The 26,010-nt window shown below is 32.2% G+C and overlaps 3 protein-coding genes and 1 long non-coding RNA gene across 10 annotated transcripts; 1 reads left to right on the forward strand and 3 right to left on the reverse strand.

Moving 5' to 3' along the window:
* Positions 1–626: 626 nt before the first annotated feature.
* LOC122575196 (coatomer subunit zeta-1) lies at positions 627–2,779 on the reverse strand. 5 transcript variants are annotated; one of them, XM_043743823.1, is made up of 6 exons: positions 2,522–2,565; positions 2,327–2,436; positions 1,847–2,092; positions 1,633–1,766; positions 1,473–1,563; positions 627–1,231 (listed from the first exon to the last, which is right to left on the reverse strand). In XM_043743823.1, the coding sequence occupies exons 2-6, from the start codon at positions 2,411–2,413 to the stop codon at positions 1,184–1,186; spliced, it is 606 nt and encodes a 201-aa protein (XP_043599758.1). In that variant the 5' UTR covers positions 2,414–2,436; positions 2,522–2,565; the 3' UTR covers positions 627–1,183. The 5 variants fall into 5 exon arrangements, with proteins under 5 accessions (XP_043599758.1, XP_043599759.1, XP_043599757.1 ...); XM_043743824.1 differs by lacking the exon at positions 2,327–2,436 and having other exon boundaries at positions 2,522–2,779; XM_043743822.1 differs by lacking the exon at positions 2,522–2,565 and having other exon boundaries at positions 2,327–2,515.
* Positions 2,780–3,002: 223 nt separating this feature from the next.
* On the reverse strand, positions 3,003–5,402 carry LOC122575197 (sulfide:quinone oxidoreductase, mitochondrial). Its single transcript, XM_043743827.1, has 9 exons — positions 5,192–5,402; positions 4,845–4,950; positions 4,649–4,751; positions 4,314–4,538; positions 4,040–4,240; positions 3,764–3,973; positions 3,496–3,682; positions 3,187–3,433; positions 3,003–3,103 (listed from the first exon to the last, which is right to left on the reverse strand). The coding sequence occupies exons 2-9, from the start codon at positions 4,946–4,948 to the stop codon at positions 3,028–3,030; spliced, it is 1,353 nt and encodes a 450-aa protein (XP_043599762.1). The 5' UTR covers positions 4,949–4,950; positions 5,192–5,402; the 3' UTR covers positions 3,003–3,027.
* Positions 5,403–8,328: 2,926 nt separating this feature from the next.
* Positions 8,329–10,523, forward strand: LOC122575063. The gene is made up of 2 exons (XR_006319303.1): positions 8,329–8,463; positions 9,366–10,523. It is a non-coding gene; the product is annotated as an uncharacterized LOC122575063 (long non-coding RNA).
* LOC122575056 (cyclin-T-like) lies at positions 9,698–25,211 on the reverse strand. Of its 3 annotated transcripts, XM_043743447.1 has the most exons (8): positions 25,064–25,211; positions 22,819–23,029; positions 22,611–22,734; positions 22,382–22,427; positions 20,797–20,887; positions 20,530–20,727; positions 17,470–20,400; positions 9,698–9,834 (listed from the first exon to the last, which is right to left on the reverse strand). In XM_043743447.1, exons 1-8 carry the CDS (start codon positions 25,207–25,209, stop codon positions 9,763–9,765), a joined length of 3,819 nt encoding a protein of 1,272 aa, XP_043599382.1. In that variant the 5' UTR covers positions 25,210–25,211; the 3' UTR covers positions 9,698–9,762. The 3 variants fall into 3 exon arrangements, with proteins under 3 accessions (XP_043599382.1, XP_043599380.1, XP_043599383.1); XM_043743445.1 differs by lacking the exon at positions 9,698–9,834 and having other exon boundaries at positions 11,133–20,400; XM_043743448.1 differs by lacking the exons at positions 9,698–9,834; positions 22,382–22,427; positions 22,611–22,734; positions 22,819–23,029; positions 25,064–25,211 and adding an exon at positions 21,912–22,352 and having other exon boundaries at positions 11,133–20,400.
* Positions 25,212–26,010: the final 799 nt, after the last annotated feature.

A 26,010-nucleotide genomic window follows, 5' to 3' on the forward strand; every position in this document is an offset into this window, starting at 1 on the left:
AACCAAAGCGAAAGAACATTGGAAAGAGGAGGAAGAAAGAAGGTGCAGATTATGTGGAGGGGAAGAAGAGGACCTGAGACATGTGCTAAAAGAATGTGAAATAACAGGAGGAGCAAAGGAAATGGAAGAAATATTAAATGGGACTGAGGAAGGACTAATGGAGCTGAGAGCGATAATAGAGAAAAGAAGGGCAAAGGCAGTACAAGACGGGGTGGAATGATAGGAAGGTAGCGCAGCAAGGAGGAAAAAAAGACCAAAGTGGCAATAGTGTGTAGGCATAAGTGGGAATAGTGTGTAGGCATAGATTGCAATATAGTGTAAGCATTAGTTTTAGACTAGAGGTAAGAATAGGCTAAGGGCAATAATGTGTTGTAAAAATCGAATGTTCGTCCAAAGCCGAGAGGCACGGACTAAATAAAAAAAAAAAAAAAAAAAAAAAAAGATTTACAAATTTTAGTTAATCGACGAAAACATTGTTATAGCCAATTATGTATGACTAAGGCCAGGAAGAATTGTTAGACAAATTATTCTAATTACATATTATATTAATCTAGAGTTATTCCTTAGGTCTTAGGTTTTCCTTTAAGCTCTTAAATGTTAAAAGACTTTGCTTATGAGCTGAGAGATTTAGATTTTTAATTTTCGCCATCTTTATTGAACATTACTTACAAGATTTACAAAAGTAATTATTTTATATATGTCGAAACTGTGTGTCGGTATTCGTTTATTCCAGAACAAAGTTAAACGAGTGTATTGGGAGTGTAGAATGAAGAAGGCTTCTAATATTACGCTCATGTGCAATGTATGTAATATGTAACATTTCAAAGGAATGCATACTCTTAAAAAACAGTAATTTAAAAACTATTTTTTTCTTTCGTATGCATCAGGGTGCAATATACAAAATAAGTACTAAATGAAGAATATAATGATAATACTGAACATATTGATATTAATACATAGTTCCATTATAAATCATATAAATAAATACTATAATTTATGAATTTAATACAAAATATTTAACTGTTTCTTTAACCAAATGGTAATATAACTTAAATACGGAATGTACAAAATATCTAATAAAGAATTTGTTGTTCTTTAATATTTAAACATTACAGGATTATACAATTTTTATATTTTAAAGTAATAATTTTAGGTATTTAATATAATTTTCTGTATATAAATCTTATTTTAGTAAAGACCACTTGAGTTGTTCTTTCGCAGATTGTAAAACCTAGAACAAAAACAAAATATTTAATGACACAAATGAAAATCTTATGAAAGATTGTTGATAATTCTGCATTTCAGAATCACAAAAACTTACAATCAGAGACTATGCGAAGAATGTAGAATGATGCATGAACACAAAATAAAAAAATCGAAAATGTTTCTATGTGGTAAATGGACATAAACTTTGCCTTTACTTTTATGCCATTAAATCAATTAAATATTTTATACCTAATATTAAATATTACCTGTGCGACTGTTTGTTCCCCAAGTGGGATATCATCTGTTCTTAACGCCACCCTTTGAACCACACTCGAGGCATCAGCATCAAGAATAATTCTGAAAAGTTTCAAATTTTTATTTCTCATTTTATTAATGTTAGCATATTGTTTAAACGCTTTTATTTACCCTCCATCACAAATTTCATCCATTGCTAACATGACTATGTCTAAGCTGTCTAAAACAGCTTTTCTTTCAACATTTTTTCTTAAAATTTGACTCACTGAATCATATAAACAATTTAATACACTCATTAAAATCAGCTAAAATAAAATTCAAGAATTAAAATATAATAATATCTTCTATTACTAATATAACTGAATATTTAGGGTTTTGTGCATACCTCATTTTCATGGGAACTTCCCATAACATAGAAGAATAAATCTACGTTACTTCTATAAACACATGTTAAACCATCCAGCATTATAATTTCTGCATTTGCTCTGTGCGTTTTGTTGAAAAGATTTTTTTCAAATGTTTTCTGTTCCTTCGATGTAGGAAATATATTTTTGTCATAATATTTAGCTAATATTCTGTTACCATCATTGTCCAGAATGGCCATACCCTTGACAGTATAAAGTGTTGGTTCCTATAAATATACAATATATATATGTATAAAAATATCTTGCTAAATCGTAACTTATTAAAAAATCTTTCTCATGTATGCACCCATATAGGATTCAAATACAATTTCGTTTAATAATTACACATGTTACGCAGTGTTACACTGCATTGAAAGAGGTTAGAAAACACTCTCATTTAATCATCTTTAATAAATGGGGACAGATACGGAAAGCAAACTTAAAATCAGTAGAAATCATACGCGTTGCTGAAATTCGCGATCCTGGTCACTCCGAAGCATTGGAGAGAGGTTATGTTGTACAACTTTCGATGATCCAGCACGATTCATGATTACGATTGCACGAGACGATACTTATATCAAGAATATATTAACAAGAAGTGCACTTTGCTACCAAATCTATATAAAAAAATGTAGAATACGCATTAAGAAACCTACCGATAGCTGACCTTCCATGTTTACGTCAAGCTTGACGTGTCACTGTCTACACTACTACTACTACTACTACTACTACGTAAATCGTGCTGTTTTTCAGCCAATTAATTCAATCGCCGAATAGGTTAAATTAATTGTAAAATTTTTCATTTCTAAAGAAGTATTCTTACTACATGTTGCAACTCTTTAATTTTAATTCTTATACTTACATCGCATTTGCTTATAATCTGGTTGCTAACTAATAAAGGAATTGGTTGTATATAACTTAGTAGATATAAAAAAAAATTTCATTTATATGAAAATCAAAATTAACCAAAATTAATATACAGAAACCAATTGAATTGTACATATATGTAAATTCATTATTTACAACTTTACATAATTTTATAAAATGATTATGTTGCAAAAATATATGATATATCTTCATTATATATATTATGATTTATTATTATGTATAAATATTTTCAAATATTATACATTAAGATTTAAATATTTGGTCGAAATACTATTTAAATTTTAGCTACTTCCTTCTTTTTTATCACATTTGAATATTTCCTGAAAAATTCAGGTCCATCCCATTTTCCACTGTAAATTATAATAATTTATGAAGGTCTATACTTTTTCCATGCAGAAATCGCAAACTTATTCCAAATTTACAACAAATTTACCGAATCATTAAGGTCCAATATAAAAGTGGGAATATGTAGGCTTTCAGTATAAACATGAAATAATATTCTCGACCTTGATTTACGGGGAATGTTTCCAATGGTTGCAAATTATAATCAAATTCTGCCAAAATACACTTGTTATAACCAGTAACTAAAGGACAGGATGAATAACCATTGTAGGCCATAATCATTGGTTTACCAGCCAAGTCATCCATAATGTTTTTATACAATACTTTTCCCTGAGCAGCTGTGAAAAGAAAAATCTGAAATAAACTATAGTTCAACAATTATTACAGAATGATTTAGTACCTATTGCTGCCATAGTTTTAGAGTTTGGTGTGCTAATACAATCTCCGATTCCGTATATGTTCGAGTACTTCGTGTGACGTAGAGTTTTCGGATCAACTGACAAAAATCCTACTTCGTTTGTTAATGAAGGATGTTTTTTTAAAACATCAGGTGGACCCATTGGTGGACATACATGAAGTAATGAATACTAAACGGAAAGATATTGTAAATTGTAATTATATATTACACACATATATAAGCTCACTTTATATAAAAAGTAAAGGTATACTTTTTCAACAAACGTTTCATTTGATCCATCTAATTTTTGAAATACAGCTTCTTCTGTAGCTGGATCTATCTTTATCAGATTAGTTTGAACATTTACAGTAATATTCCTTCTTTTGCAAACATCCCAAAGAGCATCAGCATATTTTTTAACTCCAAATATAACTGGTAATGCAGTGTTATACACAACCTTTACATTATCGCGTACTTTTTGCTTTGGAAAAAAAAATAAATATGAACACATGCACACTGAGATTTAAAAGATATTGTAATTGTTTACATTTCGAAAATACTCTTCTGCGATATATGCAATCTTTTGAGGTGCTCCAGGACACTTAACAGGACTGTTTGGAAAAGTAAATATTGCAGTACCACCCTTGGTTCTTGTAATTTTTGGAAACACATTTATAACCGTCTCAGGTCCATAAATCGAGCAAACACCTGACATATTATCTTTAAGACTTTCTATTAAACCTGGTATCTATATATATAAAACAAAAAATTAACTTTTTATTTATTAGTTAAAAGGTATAAAATATTTTGTCCAACCTCACTTTTTCCCAATGTAATTGCAAACCCATTGCAATGATCATGATTTCATATTGAACAGTATCTCCATTGCTCATAGTCACTTGATTATGTGATGGTTCAAAACTCATTACATTTTCTTGAAACCACTTTGCATTCTTTGGTAGAGTATCTTTCATTAACCTTTTTGAATGTTCAAAAGATCTTATGCCACCACCGATCAAAGTAAACATTGGTTGATAATAATGTATCTAGAAAATATTACTCTGCATTATTTATATACCATAAAATACTTTATTTAATTATAAAAATATTCAATATTTTTATTATTGAAATAAAAATTTGACAAAAAATGTTTTACTTCATTTGGTTCTATTATGACAACTTGATCTTTAAATGTATCAGCGAATTTTGCAGCCATGCTGCAACCTCCGGTACCACCACCCACTACTAATACTTTACACCTAAAGCATTTTTCATTAACATTAATATTGACATGTTGTGAGATTTTTAACATATCTAAGCTAGATCCTGCTTTTATAAATAACAATACTTACGAATGATGGATATCTCTATATCCATTCTTGATTAATATCTGTCTTTTCAATTTCCAAATATTTAAACAAGACATAGTATGACGTAAGCTCCTAATATGACTCATTTCTAAAATCGACAAAGATGGTTTGATTAAATTATGAAAACATTTATAAAATGAATATACTTAACTATGAAAGAGATGTAAACTTGTAAATTATAAATCACTGTATTATCTTAATTAATTGATCAGATTAATAATGCAGTTAATAATACCAAAGACTTTTATAGTAAATCATAAAAAATGATCATAATCTCTATTACGTTGAAGAACGTAAAAGATATATTTTTGAATATTGGGGCAACATACCTATGCTTTATCACAGAAATGTCAATTAAAGGTGACGTATTCTCGTTGAAATTTGTAGAGTAACTGTAGTTTGAATTATATATACTTTTTCAACTATAAATGAATAATACACAGATAAAATCTACTTTTTAAAGTCAGAGATTTATAAAGTGAAAGTACATAATAGTAATCAGATACTGATATCGCATTGATACGACATCGATACTTATTAATACCGCTGTACGAGTTTTAATCGTATATCGAATTGTATCGAAATGTCAGAAATCGATCTCTTCGTATCGATATGGATCTCGTACTAAAAAGAATCGATTTTTTCGTATGAATATAAATCTCACTTCAAAAGAAATACTTTTACGGAAATTTGAGTACCGATTTGAACTTATTATTTAATATTACTAAAGAATTAATATACAATTGAAAAGCTTCATTTAATATTGAATAAAAATACTTCAATTTTTTTTCGGTCCTTTAGAATATATACTATATATATTAATACATACTTTTCATGAACTGTGCACATATGGAAATTGATTCTGAATGAAATAACAAAGTTCCAATTTTCATTGGCCACACATAAAAAGGAGAAATAATAAAAACCACGAAGATAGTTGTTTTAATCATTCTTTTGCTTCTCTCTTTATTAAGGATAACTTTTTAACGCCGCCTGAAACTAGGCAAGCTTAACTCTGGTCACGAAAATCATCAGTCATGAGAGAGAAAATAATGACTTTCCTTATTTTTCTTTGAAAGCATTGTTCTTAAAAAAGAAAAATAAAGAAATATACACACACATACATATATATATATATTATATATATATATATATATATATATATATATATATATGTAATATATACAATCATACATATTGTTCAACATATATGAGTAGTTCTTAATATGAAATAATAATTGCACTCGTAATTTGAAAAAATATAAACACCCACCATAATCAAAGGGTGAAAAAGAAGACATTTGTTTAAAAAAGAAGGTATATCAAATAATGTTAGTATGTGTCCTATTATGAAATCAGCTTTTTATAATTCTGTAATTCGGTTTTCTTCTTTTTGGCTTCTATTTTAAATGTGAAATTATTTCTAATTTTAAGAAGGAACTTTCTCACGACTAAAGACTTCCGGATCGAGTGTGTATCCACGATACGCAAGCTCCTCGGCATGCGCGTGAAATACAAATGCACGACTTGCAAACGATGATAATAATAATAATAATAAGTATACACTCTTCACGAATCGTCGCTCCTGTTCAAGTCCTTAAGAATAAATTTATTTACATCGCGGACACGGTATTTTATTCTTCGGTTATCTCCCGTTCGTCCTTTTAAAAAAATTCTCCATCTTTTACATCGATCGAACTCGTATAATATGTTCTTTTTTCCATTTTATTTACTCTCCTTCTTCGAAGAAAGAAACGGAAGCAACCTGTTCTCTAAAGAAACGTAGTTTTTTTTTGTCCTAATCGTGGATTTATAGCTAAATTTAGTCTAACAATTTTCAAACGAGCCCGTTTCGCTCTTCGAAAAAATTCGATCGACAAACAAATTATTTAGTCGATAAAACAATGCCGTGCGTTCCGACGTTATTTCATTCGAAATTCTACATGATCAATTGTTTTCTTTTTCTTTCTCACTCGTTCTCTGTTTCGCTCTGTAATTCAATCTTGGTAAATAGCGAAACAGTTGCGTTACGATTATTACGCGTTATTCGCTGAACTGGAAACAATTAGCAATAAACGTCATTTTTGTACCACACAGCCAAGAGAATACTAAAAATTTCATCTATTCTTCTCTTAAGGATTAGAAGGAGAAACATCCTACAAATGAGAAGAAAATGCTCTCGATGCGAACGCTCTCTTTGAGAGGCAATAACATATACGTAAACTGTGTATAATTGTAATACTCTATAAGTAGAACCTTGAATTACTCTCGGCTATGGATTAAAGTCGACACGATAAAATAGGCTCGTCACTCTTACCTATCGTGTAATAAGAATGAAAAATATTCTTACAATATTATTCGACGAATGACGAAGCGGGTGATATTTTATCGCGCCGAAAGTCGTCTTGGAACATTTATTGCTAACATACAATTTTGTTTTTCTTCCTCTCTCTTTTGTTTCGTTGAACAAACGTGTCAAAGGCATATTTGACAATAGTTGAAATACGATTCACGAATCTAAGTTTACATCTGATCGGCTTATCATTTATAATCAATAAATACATGTTTTTCTTCGTACACGTTTTCGAACTCGGAGTGCAATCTTCGATATGCACAATAAAAGAAGAACGATGAAGAAATTTCTATGCGTGAATTGTTTCAAAAATTCACAAACGACAGAGGTGGATCACCGTTTTGTGTTCTTATTGTTTACAATTATCAATGTGTCGTGTTATTATAATTACCATTATTTAAATGTTAATTGATATTAATATTATTATTACTATAGCTGCTCGTTTTTAAGATAACGCAACAAATGCTCGGGTATGAAATACGCGTGAAAATTAGTGATAACATTTTTCTTTTTTTTTTAAATCGATACAGTACGCACGGCCGTTCGCAAATATATTTGATAATATAATTCTATTATCGGTTTCTCTTAAAAAATAATACCTACAGAGAATAGAGTCGAGTATTAACTGTGTGTTCGCTAAATATACGCATGGTTCCTTTATCTTTTGAACGAGTGAAGATAATTAGTGGAATCTTTCGTGTATTACCATTGCGCGTACTGCAACTTGTACCATTACTCTGTATTTTTTTTCATTTTAATATTTCTTACATTGTGTGGTGTAACGCGATTGTATAACCGTAGTGTGTCGAGTCATTCATTTGGTTTATTTTGGCATACAAAATAATTTTATTTACAGTCTGACAATAATATTAATCGTTTATCTATAGTCCTTTATGCTAAGTGGCGATAGTATAATTCGAATTACTTACTATATTATGCGGTTTTTTCGGCTATGTACATAACAAAACGGCACGAATAAATATCATTGGACATGGACCAAGTTTTTCTTTCAGTGTGCATGCTCACCGCTTCGCACAAACGATTCGTTTCTTAGGGACATTCGAACCTGTAGAAAATTCATCTTTAAAGAACAATCGATGGAGGTGGGATACTAAAAATATGTACAATTTGTACCATTAACATCTATGGAGCTACGGCGGTCTACGTTTTGATCATTGAAACGGAACATTTACTCTAAGATCTTGATTGATTCAAGGAAAAGAAAGAAAAAAATAGTATGAAGATGCGGTAAGAAACGAAACTTTGTTAAATGCATCGTGAACGTAACAAAACTGAAATGATCAACTGAAACAATGACAATGAAAGTGTACTATTGAATAATAAAGTCCTTTCGCTACATCGATAAGAACGTCGCACAAAGCATTCGTGATCAGGAATTCACTGAACAGCAAAGAAAAAAACTTGTTACCTAAAATGTAAAACGTACAAAGATTATTCTATATCCGGCTCATTCGAGCTTCAAATCTGTTTAATCACGTCCCTCCCTGTCTAACGAATCGATCGACGATTAATTTGATAGTTGTGAAATTTACGATGCATTGTCTCGCGTTCTTCGATGCAAATAAAAACATGGCAGTTAAATGGAATAACAAATGGAAAGTTGGAAAAAGGTATTATTTAGCCCTCGAAACGAAATCACAAGTTCGACTTACATTGTATAGGCTCATGATTCCAAATGTCATATTATTCATTATTTCTAATGAACGATATATGTTTCTATGAAAAAATGAAGACGATCGTAGTAACTAACGATTAAATCTAAATATCGTGAACGATATATTACTCATTTTCGTACGATTGATGCAAAATATCGGTACGATATTTGTTATAAAAAATCGGGAATCTGAGATCGATTCTGAGGGCTATGTTATCATAAGACGTATTCTTTCGATTATTTGCATATCGAGAATTAAAAGAATTCGTCTTATATTTCTACAAGATAGTATAAAAAAGAAGGGGAAAAAGGACAGAATAAAAGGCGATGTTGTACAGATCGCAAGTAAAATGAAAATCGCGTAATCCAATGATCAAGGACGAAGTGAAATTCCCTTTCTCCTTAACTTACTGCGTATTTAATTTGACCTGAGTAAGATTAATTATTTTCCTTTCTTTTTCGTTCTTTTCTCTAGTCGAAAGCATAAATCGCTGATCGATTTACGTTAAACTTTGGCTAACGTTAAGGCGTCAAGCTTGCGTCTTTTTGTGAATTCTCATCTTCGATGCAGCCATATATGAAGAACTGTTATAAGAATTATTCCCTTCTTATCGTAAACTTTGGATAGAATGCTGCAACGGATGAAGCAGACAGCTAACGAACATCTATTCTCCTCTTGATCATCTGGGACGACTGTGAGAAACGAGGACGACGATGAAAGCTGCATTGCTTTGGAATCTCAACGCAGTTTCAAGGACGAAGAAGCAAAACGAGGTGAATTTTCCCCTTTCAGGATGGATATCAATCAGGTCACTTCGGAGCACTTCCTGAAGAGACTTTTACCGACATCCTCTTCTACTGATGTCCGGATACTACGTCGTGTGAGATTGCTGAGACTGTGACAGCTTGCTGGAACTTTTGTGATGGCTAGACGTGTGTTTCTCCTGAAAATACAAAGAGAACTGTGGTACTCCAATCCTTTTATAATACCTCAAAAGAAATTGTTTAAAAAACTAATAATAAATTGATCGATATTTATACAGTTTCGTCGAAATAAAATCAAGTAAATTCTCTATTTCCTTGGTAGAATGTTTCAGAATTATTTGATGTTGTTGGTTTACTCCTTATTTGATCATTAAACGTTGAAATTCCTTTCCGTTATCTTTTCTTCTTTTCTTGTCGATCATAAAAGAAACAGATGAGGAATACGCTAATTTACGTCAGCCTATTATAGAAATTGAATTAAAAGAAATGAATATTAATAAGATATGCTGATTAAACAATTGCAATTCCATTTTTCGTGGCGACGCATAATTTAGGAATTAATGAATAAACACGTATTCCTCGATGCATGTTTCAGACACGTGATAAGTGTTCGTATAGCTATATGAATGAGTTACAGGTATTCAGTTAAAATAATTATGGATCCTAATTACTGTTTTTAAAAAAAGACGCAAATAAATTCCAATTTTATGGACACGACTAACTGAGAATTAAATCGAGAAACATCAAGTGACTTCATGAACGAATGATATTAAAGCTTCTATACGGAATGCGGATGAATATTATGTATATTCAAAAAGACCAAATAAAAAAGTGTAATAAAGTCAAATAAACGTCATAGTATTGCTAATAGATCGCACCCAATTTTATCACCCCCCCCCCTCCCAAATTTAACTTGCTATCTGTGAGAATTAAATGAAATGCAAATTAAAGCATAATTCTCGAAAGAAAAAAAAGAAGAACTGAATACATGCATACAACACAAAAAGCTTGCTATCGCGTGCATGCTCATGCAAAATTACACGCACACACAATACACTTAAATATAAACAACAACGATAACAATAGCATCGACGTTTCGACGATAATGTGTAGGCAAACATTACAAGTACCCTCCACCAAGCGAGATAAATATCAAATAACATGTTTTGTGTATTGAGATATTTTTGCCGTGTCTCTTATACACTAGAAATACTATTCATTTCCACGTATGATAGCGTATAAAAATGAAGAACTTTTACGCATGATAATAATCGTATTACATACTGATAGCTGTGATATAATGTTAGTACACAAAGAAGATGCGGCGATATATGGTGTGCGATTATTATATCTAAAATATAATATCATATATACACGTATATACATGCACAGCATCATGTGTCATAGTATATGTGTACATATATTAATATTTTTTTTTATATGGTGTGTTAAGAAAGAGACAAAATAATCACTAAGGTACTTTTCGTTTCCACAGAACGTTTATTTCCGATGATTATTTCTTTTCTTGGTCGAACACATGACGCGTACGATTCCTGCCGTAATAATACGTAATTATCCGCGACGTGTGGGCTTGAACAGTCTAATTTTATAAAATTATATATAATATTATCCTTCTTTTTCTATAAAATTAAAATGTTATATATACGTGTGTATAAGCACCGTCGTGTTTCTTTTTGACAAATCGATGGCTGTGGACGATCCAAATACGGAAATTTCAATTCTACTCGTGAATATCCACAGTATGTATTATATATATATGTAGATAGGTAACATCGAAAGAGTGGTATATTTTACAAAAATAATAACGTGGGTATGTGTAATTTTTAATGAATGAAGTCTCCAAAATTTTTAAGCGTATAATTAGAAATGTAGTATCGCAAGATTCTATATTAAAATACACATCCGTGAACGCCTAGAGTCTATTATAATAAGAATATGGCAAGAAACGTGCGCGACAAGTGATAGAAATATACATTGTGTACAGTATCGATGCAGTGTTCGCAAAATTTTACACATCTGGTGTTCCTCTTCTATGAGTTCAATAGCTCATAAATTTTATATCACTCGTGTCGATCGCTGGTCACATGCGTGGGCTCATATATCGTTATTACTATTATATTAATATATATATATATAACTCTCTTTCAACTTCTTACTATCGGAGAGTACAAAATCTATATAATTTACCTTAGCAATTATTTTGTCTTTATACGACTTGTACAATTGCACAATTTTTTAGGTAGGCCGATCTTGTTGATTTTCTCGCAGTTTCTCACTAGTGATCTCTTTTTTTTCTTCGATTCTTTCAGTTTTTTTGCTTAGACAACACACATAGATCCTGCGAATTCTTTTTTCATTTTTTTCCTTTTTTCGTTTACAGTGTGGTTTTGGATTACATTTATTATCGTTGGATTAAAGGCTAGGTCTAAGAGGTTCTTGTTCTTTCCATTTAATGCTCTAAAACATATTCAGGAAGAACAAAGCATCAATGTGATTGTTCAAATAAGACACTAATTTTTCATAATCAAAGTAGAAATATATTTAATATTCGTACAATAATTGTCGTTTACCGATAAAGCACTAAATTGCACGGCGAAATTCATGCGTTGATTACGATTAATAATAATTGAAGGAGAAAATTTTGGAAAATAAAACATTTACATATAATATCAATATTTAAAGTATAATAAAATCGAAAACTGCGCACATTCTTCCTGAATGTTTCTTGTCTTCATTTTTCTTTTTCTTCTTTTCTATCTTTTTCCCCCTAAATTAAATTATATATATATATCGTTTTACAATACGACCTGACAAAATTCAGTGATTCGTACAGACTCGATTAATTCATTCGCGATATTTGTTCATAACATATACTACGAAAGACACAAAGAAACAAAATTTAAAAGTATACATGTGCCTTTGAAAAATAATTTCTTCTCCTGTGCAAATTTCTATACACTGTATTCATCTCTTTATACACAAGTCATTCGATTTACACGTGGAATATTTACTAGCTAAGAAAAAAACTACTCGAATTTTTTTTTTTAATTCTTTTCCTCTCTTTTAAACTACAACTAAATATTCTTTTTCTTTTGTTTTTTAAATACAAGACATTCTAGTCTCGCAAAAGAAGTAAGATATAAAACGAACTACAGAATTTTGCACTGAGAAGTCCAGAAAGAGGCAACGATCATAGCAATCACACAATACACATGTAATAATCTAAATTCAAAATACTAGGTCCTAATTGTGACAATAATTATAACAATAACAACAAGAACATCGATTGGTGCCACAGCGCTTAGCGGCCCGATAAATTTTTGTTTGTCACAATGGCTGCACGACACACGCGTGTACGCGTGTGTATATTTTATGTAAATACAAACGTATTCTTAATAGATAATATATATCTTTTTTAAATATATTATTCACACTATCTCTCGTTCTTTTCTTATACGTTCCTGAGATAATATCCATTCTATATTTAATTTGTTGCTTATATATATACATATATAATATATATATATTATTTATACTATACATATATGTAATATACATATGATATATATGATATATATTATACACATATAATATACATATATAATATATATATTATACATAGATATAATGTACATATATATTGTCCAATATGGGATTCATATATTGTTAAGAATTGAGTGGGAGAGAAAAAATGAGAGGAAAGGTCTACGCGCGTCCACGATTATTACAAATAAATATAAAAACAATCTACATATAGACTTAAAGAAGCTGAAATCATTGTACAAGAGAATGTAAAAAATAAAATCTTAGGTAGGAAAGTTCTTAAGTAGTCGCACAAATAGATGGACCATTTTGTTTCAGTAATGCTTAAACTCTGAAGAAAGAATTCTCTCTTCAGATTCAGAGAACTTAACATGAACAAATCTGATCGTCTCTTCATCGACATCTAAAAAACTGAAAAGCTAAATAATATCTTTATCCCGTCGCATGTTTCCATTTCGTTAACCCTCATAAGCATGCCATCCTCTCAACTCTATAAATGTTAGTAGTAAGACTCTCTTTATACATTCGTGTATATCTGATTGGAGATACCATTGATGTGTAAGAAACGAGCAAACAACGTGAGGATGTGCTCATCGGTTTTTAATAGGAAACTACGCACGGTTAAAGAATCATCATTACATCGTTGTTCTGATTTTTTAAGGTTCAATATAGATGAATTGTGATTTTGCGTCAGTAACGCTGAGTAATTCGACAGAATAGGTAACATGTAACATGATCAAATTAAGAAGTCTTCCTACATGCAAAAATGAGTCAAAGATATAGAAATTGTAAAATTCCTTGAACAAAAAAATAATAAGAAGAAAGATAACAGAATTTAATTTTCTGTAATATACAAAAAATGATTCTACAATCTGCATCAAAGATAAATATAGATTAAGAAATGATTCTAAAGAACACAGACAATATAGCGTCTTCCTTAAAAATTTCCTTAAAAATTGTGAGAAAACTTTCTAGCCTTAGAAATAACATTTCAAATAGTAATATTACGATCTAATCAACACTCCATCATCAAAAATATGAAAGTTGTCGAATAACAGTTCTTCTCAGCAAAATATCAATAATAATGCACAACTCGTCTAAATCAGACCTTAACCAAATTATCAATCGCGATTTTCTGACCAGAATTCAATGATGGCCGCGTATTCTAATTCGGATACGAGAGATAAATGAAAAATAAATCGCGATATTAACAAATCTATAATTATCCTGTACTAACAATGAGAGCAAATTCTATGAAGTCCATTACTTCATATCGCATCTATTATAATCGTAATTATATTTCACAATTCTTGCTCAACACTCTACGCCGCACATTAACAAACAACAGTCATATACAGAAGTCGCATCTTTTTTGAGCTGTTGTTCCAACTTTCGTAATTATAGAATTATTTTTCTTTCCATAGAATATTTCATCAGAATTAATGTAACTTTCTATTGCACGCAAAATAACGCGATAATAACCCTTTGCGTTCCTTTCGAATCCTACGATAATCTAACAATAAATGTGCTATAATAATTACAATATCGTGGTGCATTGTATTCATTCTTCTAGATATGTTTTAAATCATATACATATAAAATGTTCGATGGAGAGTTCAATGCTAGAATAAGAAAGGGATAGTATTGAAAGTATCGCACAGAAAGCTTAGCAAATATTAGCTTCGGCTGACACGAAACGACAAAAAGATATATCGGACTGCAAAGGGTTAGTCGGAAAGAATTTTTGTTAATATTATTTTATCCGCGTATAAAAACAACGACGATGTAATACACATGTTAGTTTCAACAAAATTATATGTACCTTTACAAATACATACACTTTTAAATTCGTATTAATAATACATTTATGTTTTTCTAATCACTCTCAATCGCTTCACTGCATACGATTATACATTAATTCTTTTTTCCTTTTCGTATTTCTTCTTTGTAATTTTTTTTTATTTTTATTTGTAATTTATTAAATTTTGTATAGTTTTTAAGTAACCTCGTAAGTTATTCTAGCCATATTACCCGTTTATGCAAAGATTTGATTTCATATGAACGCAACACTCTGCACACCACCCTTTCTCCGAAATCCTTTACTAGAAAGGAATTGTTTTTTTCAACTACCTCGAACTTTATTCGATCGAGTAGCTTCGCAAAAAATTTACTAATTGGTTATAGTTAATATGATACATATACAATAAGAAAAAGAAATAAGGCTGAAAGAAGTTACTCTCCTTTTTTCTAGATTTTTTTGAGCATTCTCTATCTATCGACATTTGACCATTAGCGCAAAACAGTTACTTTCTGAATTCTGATGTGGCAGTGTTTCGTACATTAATATTCACGACAATCTTTTCGACAATATTGAACTGCTCTACTCGTAAGCTCTTCCAACTATGTGTATCATACTAGCCTGTGGTCGCTGACCTAAATACTATAGTGCACCTACATTTTCTTTTTCCCCTTGTCTCTATCTTCTTTTTTCAACAAAAAAAGACATTTTAACGTGAAACAAAAAATTACTAATAGTTCTGAGAATTGTATCTTCCATAATATATAATTACTATATATAATTTAGAATATACACAATAGAGAAAATGATTGTCGTGAAATATTCTCCTTTTTTCTTAGATTCAAGGACCTACCTTGAAAATATCTCATAATCAAATAATTCTTAACTGATTTGACAAAAAAGTAATTGAAGAACTTCTTCAGTGTTCTTGAGTAAAATAAAATGATCTGATATTTTCATTTCCTTTCTATATATAGCAAGTCAATTCGCGACATCGTTGTCTTCGTGATGCACTTACTTCATCCTCCCTAGGTCGCGTGGACCTCACAAGACTTTTGACTTTTCGTTTTTACTCCTCAATGAAGGCTCACACTCATTTAACTACTCTAAGGAGCTGCGCTACAGGTACAAAGGTGGAAAGATCGAAATGATAAATTTTAACACTAGGGGAATAGAGATCGTTTGACATGCTGCTACTTCTACCATTCACAAACTGGAAGGGAGCAGAGAGGATAGAGGCAAGGTGAAAGTGTATTCCTTCAAGATCGAAAATTCATTCTACGGGAACCTCCAGCCACTTCTTTTCCTCGTTTTCCATTCTATTATTCAGCCCCTAAAACTCCAAACTGCCTTCTCTTATAAAACAAATAGCATTCATTATTTTTTCTTTCAAAACCTTTTTATGACTTACGATATTACTGTATCTTTCATACGAAGATACTTCAATTGATATTCTATATCACTTACACAAAGATATTCAATGATGATACACAAACAATGGAATATTCAATGAATGTTGAGTATAGCAAAATGAATTCTAAAATATCGCATGAGAAAATTGAACGTATTTAAAAAATCAACTAACTAACATAATGAATAGAAAGAAGACAATCGGAGGGCTGAGAATCGTAGTGATATAAATCAGTCCACTAGTATTTTTCATAAAATATCGTTGTGTTTATTAATATAAAAAGACTTAATGAATTATGAAATTTTTATGATGCGTGATAGGATAATGCTTTTCTGAGTTGAAGCGCCTATGACTAAATCTAAATTTTCAAAATTTGAACTTATACTACCACGATTTCCAGTCCGTCAATCATCTGATATAAAAGAAAATGGAGCAAGAAGTGGCTGCAGTTACTACCGCTACTTTGGAAGCTACCTCTGAAGTCCACTACAAGACAGGATTTCCGTACGAATGTTATTCCGGTGGTGGAGGTGGTGGCGGTGAGGAACTGGGAGGTGGTCCGCTCGGTAACGGTGGTGGTGTCTTGGGTTCCTGCCGAGCAGACGGAACTGGGATCATGCTTTGATTTTGTCGCATATTCGGTGGTAAGGATGGTGGCGGTACAGACGTATCAATAGCACCGTCTGGTGTCATAATGACGTTACCCGCCGGATACATCGGGTACTGTTGCTGATATTGCGAATAGTACATGACAGGATCGTAAATGTATCCGGCAGGGTTGAACATCGAGGGTGGCGGGTAATTAGCAAAAAAATAAGAATCTGGTTGGGTCTGATTTACGTGGCCAGCCCTCGAGTAGCCTGGATCACCACGAGCCGAGGATGGATGAGGATGATGCGGATTACGGGCATTGTTACTATTGTAGGTGTCTTGCTGATAGTAGCCGTCGCGCTGGCCGGGAGCACTGTAATGGCCCGCCGATCCTGCTGGTGGTGGACCACGCCCGATATACTGGCGGCCGCCTCTACCGCCTCCACGTACCTTGTTATTGCTGCCTGAATTATAGTGTCTGCCGTTCTGCCGTTCGCCTAGTCGGTGTTGCCCGTAACCCGCCGAGGAGACCTGCGATTGCTTCTTCGTTGGCGGAACACTAGTCGTTGGACTCTCCTTCATTTCAGAACGATCGCGCTTCCGACTTTCGTTCGTGAACTCTGGAACGATACTGCTCGAACTGCCCGTCGTCGAGGGCGCGCCGGAACTCCTCGAGATTCCATCCGTTCGGATTTTAATCTTTAACGGAGCCTGAACCACGGACTGACCCGGTGAACTAGATACACTGTCTGTACCTTTCAGCCGTTCCTTAGGAATAATGATTTTGATACTAGTGTTTTGAGGCGACTTGTTCTTGTCAGTTGGCACTGTACTCGCACCGGTGCTTCCTGTCGATTCTGTGCTCAGATTCAATTTGTCTTTAGGAATCGTGATTTTGATAGGTACCGCAGGCACAGTCTCTTCTCCTTTTTCTTTGTCCTTCTCTCGATGCTTTTCTTTGTCCTTGTCTTTATGCTTGTGTTTGTGCTTCTCTTTACTCTTCTCCTTGTCTTTATGTTTATGCTTCTCCTTCTTTTTCTTCTTTTCGCTCTTGTGATGCTCCGATCTCTTCTCTTCTACAGGGGGTGCGACGGTTATGGTCGTTGATGTTGGTACAGAGAGAATGGATTCTGTATTTGTTTGTACGGGACCAGAAAGAGCACTTATATCTACGGTCGAAGCTATCATTGGTTCGGTAACCGATGATAGAGGCAGACACTGACTTTGAACGGGCTCCTGCTGTGCGAGCAACATCGAATGAGATATCGATGGTTGATGTTGAGGTTGTGGTGGTTGTTCATGTTGAAGTTGCTGCTGCTGCTGTTGCAACTGCTGTTGTTGAAATTGTTCCTGATGAACCTGCTGTTGAGGTGGTATTTGACTAAATTGTTGCATATTTTGTAATAATGATGGCATGGGTGCTAAAGGTTCCTGAAGCAGAGCACTTATACTTTGAGCAGATTTCATTGGAGATAAATATTCTCCTTTAATCTGATGTTCAGCCTTTATTGGTATATCTGTTTTATAGGTTTCCTTTTTAATTTGGAATTCTTGAGGCTCTTGCTTCACTAGGTTAGTATCCAGTCCATTCGTCAAACCCTGCTGATTCGATGATATCTGTTGCTGTGTAGGTATTGTGCTAAAACGTGATATCGTTGGTTCAGAATCAAAAGGTTTAATGAGCTCCGGTGGTTTCATATCATTCGCTATTTGATTGGCTCTACCATTCGCCGATGGATTGTCTCTAATAGGTTGTATCAGTTCTGGTACTCTACCGAGCATCTTAACTGCCTCGAAACTGGACGTCGTATCATCCATTTTTATTTTCACTTGCTGTCCACTTTCGCTAGTGCTACACGTACGATGCCTTTTATGGGACGTTGCAGGAACATCGTTAGCCGATCGTTTAACCGATTGCGTTTCTTGCTGTTGCAAACCCGGTGGGCTTGCGAAAGGTGATACTAAATTAAAGCCTATCGATGTGTCTGGTACGCGTTCTTGTTTAGGAACTTTTGCAGCCGAAGGCGGCGTCTTTTGTTTAGTCTTAAGCCTTTGTGAATGAGATTCCCGAGGCGTTGGTACTTTCTCTGGACTGAATAGCGATTTTGGCTTACCAGGGGGGGTTTGTAACACACTCTGTTGAATATCGGACGAACTTTTGTCTGTGTCATCATGCCGTGGCCGTTTTTCAGTTTTTGAGTCATCAAGATTATTCAACGATGATAAACTCGACGACTGAGAATTACTATTTTTAATCGTGTCCTTTAATATCTGTGATACACCATGAGCTGTATGTTGACTGGATATTGTCTTTGAAGATAATGATTTTTGACTAAGCAATGCAACGGAGCTACTCGGAGACTTTTCTTGTGAAAATGAACTCTGGCTAGTACTAAGCTTCACATCGGTCGGCACTGCACCAGAACTAACTTGTAACTTTTCTGACTGATTGTATTTTATATGATGTGACGACGGCTTCTGTGTATTTGAACTATATGGTACGTCAAGCGTCGGTTTAGGTGGAAGTATTGACTTCTCAATGAGCTTTCTAACCTCTTCACACCTCTGCTCCAACGTATCAGATTTTCTTTGCCGATCGACTCTAGTCGGATCTGGATATTTATATGGCTTTTGTTCATTATCTTTTCTATGTTCTACTGGTTTATGCCTTGGATCATACATTCTTTTATCATGACCCTGATGTTTACTTTCTACTCCACTTAATCTGTGCAGACTATGATTATTATTACTAAGTTTCTCTTGTATATTCCCATGAGACGTTGGCTCTTGTAATGATCCAACATCCGATCTGTGAGTAACGGAATCGGTTATAGAATTATCCAAAGTTGGTTCCTTCGATACGACGTGACTGTGAGAATGGAGAGCACTACCACTACTACAACTACTGCTACTTATACCAGTGTTCGAATTGTACTCTCTTTGTAACCTCTGTCTATTGGGATCACGATTTGGTTCCCTAGCTTGAGTACTACTCGAGTGCCTCTGGGGTACCGGTTGTCCAACTTTTATATCTGGTCTATGATGATGATTATGATGAAGTGTCTTCTGTCCAAGAGGCAACGGATGTTTGTTCAGCACATTTGTACTAGATACAGGTTTATGGTGATGAGAATGATGCTTATTAATATCCGACACATGACTTTGCGCAACTGATGCTGGAACTGATGCCTTCTCCCTTTCCAAACGCTCGCGTTCTTTCTTTTCTCGATATTCTCGATAATCTACAGGAGGTCTCGCAGGTACAGGAGCGTTCTGTTTCTTTTCTTCTTGTTTCTCCGCCTGATGAGGTCGATTTGTGTGGAATGTAGGTCCACCATCGGCCGTCGTCGCAGGAGATTGTACCTTGCGAGGTTCCGCATCCTACGCAAAACATTGAGTAAAACTATCTAATAAATTGAACTTATTATATTAACTTTAATTTAGGATAATAATTCTTCTGTAGTATTTAATATGATATTATGATATGATATATTTAATAAAAATACTTACAAAGGGTGAGTTCGGTAAACTAGGGTGATTAATGCTTGGACTTTGATTAGCAGATATGCTCATTATTTTTCTTTTCAATCTTGATGGGCACTTATCAAATATATGGAGGAATTCTGCTGTAAGCTCTTGTAATAGTTCGGATGTCACACTTCTGTCGACATACCAGAACCAGTGCTTCCCTTCTGTACTTTGTGGTATCTGTAAGCAAATAAGCGTCTTGTTATAATTAGCCAAATACTTTTCCTAAATCATATTAATAATACTTACCTCCCAATTAGACCATTTACATGCAAGATGAATGCAAAAGCAGGCAACTACCGTTGGCTTGTACTGCAGACACATGGTTGTTAAATGTAAACTGGAAAGAAAGAAAGAATTATTTTATAAATTTCTCTTATGAACAGTAAACAGTGAGGACGAATTCTTCGTCAACGTTTTCTTTTTCTTTTACTTTTTAACGAAATATAACCCAGGACATAAAAAGAACTGTACTATAAAATTAAAGTACTACAGTTCCATTAAACATGGGTAATATCGGGATAAAACCAGGACGAATTTCTTACGATTCGTTGAAAATAATTAACAATATTTCCAATTATATCTTTCGTGAACGGAATTTAATTCCAAAGAGTACGTTTCCAAAACAGTTAAAAAAACAACATATGTGAATGTGACACTTTTTTGCGATGAGTTACACAAAAATTTGCGCACAAATGTTATTAGCTAGAGCAATATGCGATGTTTTTCTAGATGATAATTATAAACGTAAGCCCTACAACACTCTGTTGTATCGTAACAAATTTACCAAAGTTTGCCCCAACATAATCCCATGATAGAGAGAATTTTAATTTAGTTATATTAAGCTATATATAGACTTGAAATTTAACACTAAAGTTATCAGAATTTCTGAAATTTTTTTATTTGAGAACGCATTATTTCAGGAAATAAAATATCTTATAAATTTGCACTAAAAATTATTTCTTAGTAAAGAAAAATATATAAATCTTCAAAAATGGTTTCTTTGTAACAACAGAGATAGATTAAGGCTTAATCTACATTGATTTAGTCGTTTACAATCTGTTCAAATATTATTGATTAAATAATATTTGAATGGATTATAGTAAGACTATGCCCGTAATTTTACTATTTGATTACTATTGTAAAATATAATTTAATGGTATAGCTAATTATTCTTCTTTTATCATTAAATGTTTTTTGACATTCACTCATTACATTAATTCCACATTCATTTCACTCACGCTTAATTTATTTTGTGCATCTACTGCTTAAAAATAAGTGTATGTAAATATAAAAATAAAAACTGGACAATATATACCGTAATGTAAGAGAAAACGATCAGTCCTTAAGAATATTTCATTTACCTTCAATTAAGCAATCCTCATCGTGAACTTAGTTTACGAAATAAACTTCGTTTCGCTTTGGCATACGTTCTCTTTAGAATCAGACATTACCGCGACTGCAACGCAACATTCCTCCCCAAAAGTTACTGTTGACATTTAAACATTCACATTAGAACTGAAGAAAAAAGTAAATGAAATCAAAGTAAACTTTTCTATACTAAATTTCTGTTTCATTTTCATGCTTTGATGTAATATTTCAAATTCATTCATTCAAAAACGTTCCCTTTGAAGCAACGAATTCTATTATTTATCAAAGATATTTGCACAATTTTATTCCACGTTTACTTTGTTTTCTAAGAAAGATATAGGTCAGAATGTTGCGCCAGTGGCTATTGCCTGACAGTCTTAGCTTGGAAATATACTCCAGCTGGCATCTATTTGACCAGAAGACTGCTAAGAGTAAGTGATACTAGGAAATAATGTGTAGCCACCTGTTAGATGCCATGAAGTATGAAGTCTGGGCTAAGTCCTTGCTCGCTGCAAAAAAAATGCAAATAACTAAAATATTTTACAAACAATATCTAAAGTTGTAAGATTTTATAGTTTACTATGTCATCTAAGCTTATCATTACTGAATCAATATCTTCATAAAAAATATAGGAAAAATGTAAATGTAGTAAATTAATATTATACAATCCTTTTTAAACATAACTTACATACCTTTAACCAGTTGACAACATCTAACAACATGTGTGTGGGGATGATCAATGGCGACATCAAACCCCAATGTTTGTAGCAGAACATTTTCATTGAACACCAGATCTTGGGCTTGCTCAAGGTATTGCTATACATCAAAATACATTATAATGATTAAATTTATCATTAATTACATACATGTTACTATTGATATTAATCTTTTTTATTTTACCTCAGATCTGACATCAGGTGGGGGCTGATCTCTGTGGAGACACATGTGTGCCATTTTGATAACATGTTCCAACTTGCGTGGCTGTTCTTCTACTTTTGCTGCTAAAAATAGTGCTGCTGCTGCAATTGCATTCCTGTGGAAATGTGACAGCGAGTGGAATACATAAAATCTGTGCATATACACTATTGCTGTGTTGATACATAATTGCGACCTATATTTATCTAATTAAGGAAAATATTAAATAAATAATGTATTATTAACATATACATAATATTTATAATTAATTATTTATTAAATTTATTAAAATTATATTAAAATTACATATATATATATTGTACAAATTTCAGTAATATTTGTGCTATACAATATAAATCGTGGTAATCATTAACTTTCGTATTACAATGCATTACAAAAAAAATATTTTCTGACCTCTTTTGTATCTTATTATAAAGATATTGATATATAACTATTTCAAATAACTACAAAAATAATACTTAAATTATTTAGGAATTGATATGTAAACAAATAAAATAATAAAAAATAATATATTACATTAAATACTTTCATTGGAATATTAGTCGCATATTTATATAATCTTTTAATATCTAAAAAATATCTCAATTTCCCATAATAATAAATATAAATAAAAATTACTAAAACAATAAACATAATTGAAACACAGTTCTTAATGATTATTTTTAAATTATTAAATTATATGGTAAGATTAAAAAATGGAGGGCACAACAGATTATACGTAAAAAATTTTATTTAATCTCTATATTACATTAATATGAAAAACTTGGTCAAATAAATCACATAATTTTGATGCATATTCTTGATTTTCATCTGTATTTTGCTTATGTTAAGATCTTCTTCATTTATGCTTTCTATCTCTATATTATTAATTTTCATATCTTAATTATTTGTTATTTTACTAAAAGGAAAATATACAAATGAAGAATTCAGAACAAGTTACAATACAAAAAACGTAGAATAATACGAAAAACGAATATTACACTATATATTAGACACCACTAATGTATTTTGCCTACAATAAGTATTATTATACATGCACTACAGAGAAGTAAAACTACAATTTACTAATATGACTGTCTTTAAAAGAGTTCCACATTTGTAAACTTTTAATTTCAAATAATATGAAGACTATGTTGAAGTTCTTGCAATTGGAAAGATAATTAATATGTTTATGATCTTTATAAATATATATCTGAAACATAAAAATATTATAGGAAATAGAAATAGGATTTCTACATACTACATTGGGAAAATATAGCTAAAATATTTCTGAAATAGAAGGTATTATTAAATATCTAATATTATTAGCACAAATTTAATGCAAAACTAGTATAAATTCCATAGCTAGTTAATAAGTTAGTACATGTTAAATTTACTATATTATTTTTTATGCAAGCAAAATAGCATGTGATCTGTTTGCAATGGAAACGTCCACAGTTAATTGTTTTAGTATAGCATAATTTTGAGAATGAAGAGTACTACTTGTACAAAATTTTTATTGTGCCCTCTTTGTAACCTTTGTCAATTACTTCTATTATTTTTTGCACTGATATAATGAAACGTCGGCAATGCATTATAGTGTAGCATTGATAAACCACCTCCAGTCCCGATCTGATCTTAAGCACACGCACACACATATATATACACATATGCATTTATATACATATATCTACATACATATATAAATGGAAAATATAAGAAATAATATACCTGCGTAAAAAATATAAGCATAAATTGTAGTTCTGGTTGGTACTATTGTCAAACATAGCTTGGCAAACAATGCTACCTTTCCATGACCCTATTCTCTGTCCTCCTTTTGAATACTACAATTCTAATAAGCACGTTTATTGACTAGCATTATTCTATTATCAATATGAATATACCGAATAGCACAAAAATTCCGAAATTCAGCGTATATCAAAGGTAACGTAGTAAAGTTCAATATGGAGAATCGTAATCATGACGCGTGACCTCTTCTTTCGCACGTCACTCATGTTTACAACAAGATAGGAATTTCACGTGAATACCGAAATTTCAAGTATTAAAAGATAAATGTGTAAAGAGAATCCACTCACGTAATCGTATATGATAGTTTGGGGATGATTTTGAATTGATAGAAAGAATAAAGGAAACGTAAAACGACAATGGGGATAGGGGGAAAGGGAGGTTGAGAAACACGCAACTAAACATGCATTCGTTAAAAGGATACACCACAAGCCGCTGTCCCATATCCTGAATGAAATTCGCTGCCTGCTGCCTGTAGCTCAGTTCCTTATCCGCGTCGATGCCGCATCTTCTGCTCGGCGTATTTATTAGCTGTTCTTTCGTAAAGTACCATTTTTCGTCAGCCGCCATTTATATGTACACACAACTCGGTACTAACGATGCGCACTTCACAGTGGTCAACTCGGCTGGCGGCGAGCACACAATGCACAAACAGCAACACGTTGAAAACTTCACTTCACTACGCTAATCGAAAACCACTTCAAGTTCATACTTGTTCAACTTTGTCACAGTGAAACATAACCGCACATCGAATAAATATCTCTCTTTGTAATATGAAGCTACTTTTTTCATAAATATTTCAAATTGCCTTCTCTATTATTTTTCTCGTTTATTTTATACAATATGCACTTTGTATTGGAAAGGTTCCATTTTGAATTCTGGAAATGGCGTCTTCTTTTTTTTGTTGTTTGATACGCATGCAACTTCACGGCACTGCTTTGGAATCGTGCAGCAAATGAAAAACCAACTTGAGAAATTCTTTTGTTATATTTTATCCGTTTTATGACATGAGACTGCCGTAGTTTAGAGGTTAATACGAAACTTGGAGATATTGTTAAAATTAGTTTATGGACGTTTTATTTGTTTAATAATTTACAAAATTAGCCTCTTTTCCGTATAATAGTCGTAATAAATTAGTAGAATCAATGTTTCGATAATGCATCACAGTAACGAGATTTATTTTTTAAGATTCGTTATGAATAATCAATTATATACGACATTATTTACTGTACGGAAATATATGTGTATCGTACACCACATTAAAAAACTTGATTTATTAATTTTTGGCAGGCCATGAGGTTGGTTATGGAAATAATACTATTACTCTTTCGAATAGTTTTAATTGCAATAACAAAAATAAAAATTCTGTAA

Source organism: Bombus pyrosoma, linkage group LG14 (assembly GCF_014825855.1).
Source record: "Bombus pyrosoma isolate SC7728 linkage group LG14, ASM1482585v1, whole genome shotgun sequence".
NCBI lineage: Eukaryota > Metazoa > Arthropoda > Insecta > Hymenoptera > Apidae > Bombus > Bombus pyrosoma.

Coding starts and splice junctions, on each gene's coding strand:
- LOC122575196 (XM_043743823.1), bottom strand. CDS start 2,413: ATGAATCGTGCTGGATCATCGAAAGTTGTACAACATAACCTCTCTCCA. Junction 2,093..2,326: donor ATCGCGAATTTCAGCAACGC/GTATGATTTCTA, acceptor GTATATTTATAG/GAACCAACACTTTATACTGT. Junction 1,767..1,846: donor GAAGTTCCCATGAAAATGAG/GTATGCACAAAA, acceptor ATTTTATTTTAG/CTGATTTTAATGAGTGTATT.
- LOC122575197 (XM_043743827.1), bottom strand. CDS start 4,948: ATGAGTCATATTAGGAGCTTACGTCATACTATGTCTTGTTTAAATATT. Junction 3,974..4,039: donor CAGAAGAGTATTTTCGAAAT/GTAAACAATTAC, acceptor TTTTTTCCAAAG/CAAAAAGTACGCGATAATGT. Junction 3,434..3,495: donor TAAAACTATGGCAGCAATAG/GTACTAAATCAT, acceptor TTCTTTTCACAG/CTGCTCAGGGAAAAGTATTG.
- LOC122575056 (XM_043743445.1), bottom strand. CDS start 25,209: ATGGCGGCTGACGAAAAATGGTACTTTACGAAAGAACAGCTAATAAAT. Junction 22,428..22,610: donor ATGTTGTCAACTGGTTAAAG/GTATGTAAGTTA, acceptor TTTTTTTTGCAG/CGAGCAAGGACTTAGCCCAG. Junction 20,728..20,796: donor GTAAATGGTCTAATTGGGAG/GTAAGTATTATT, acceptor ATTTGCTTACAG/ATACCACAAAGTACAGAAGG.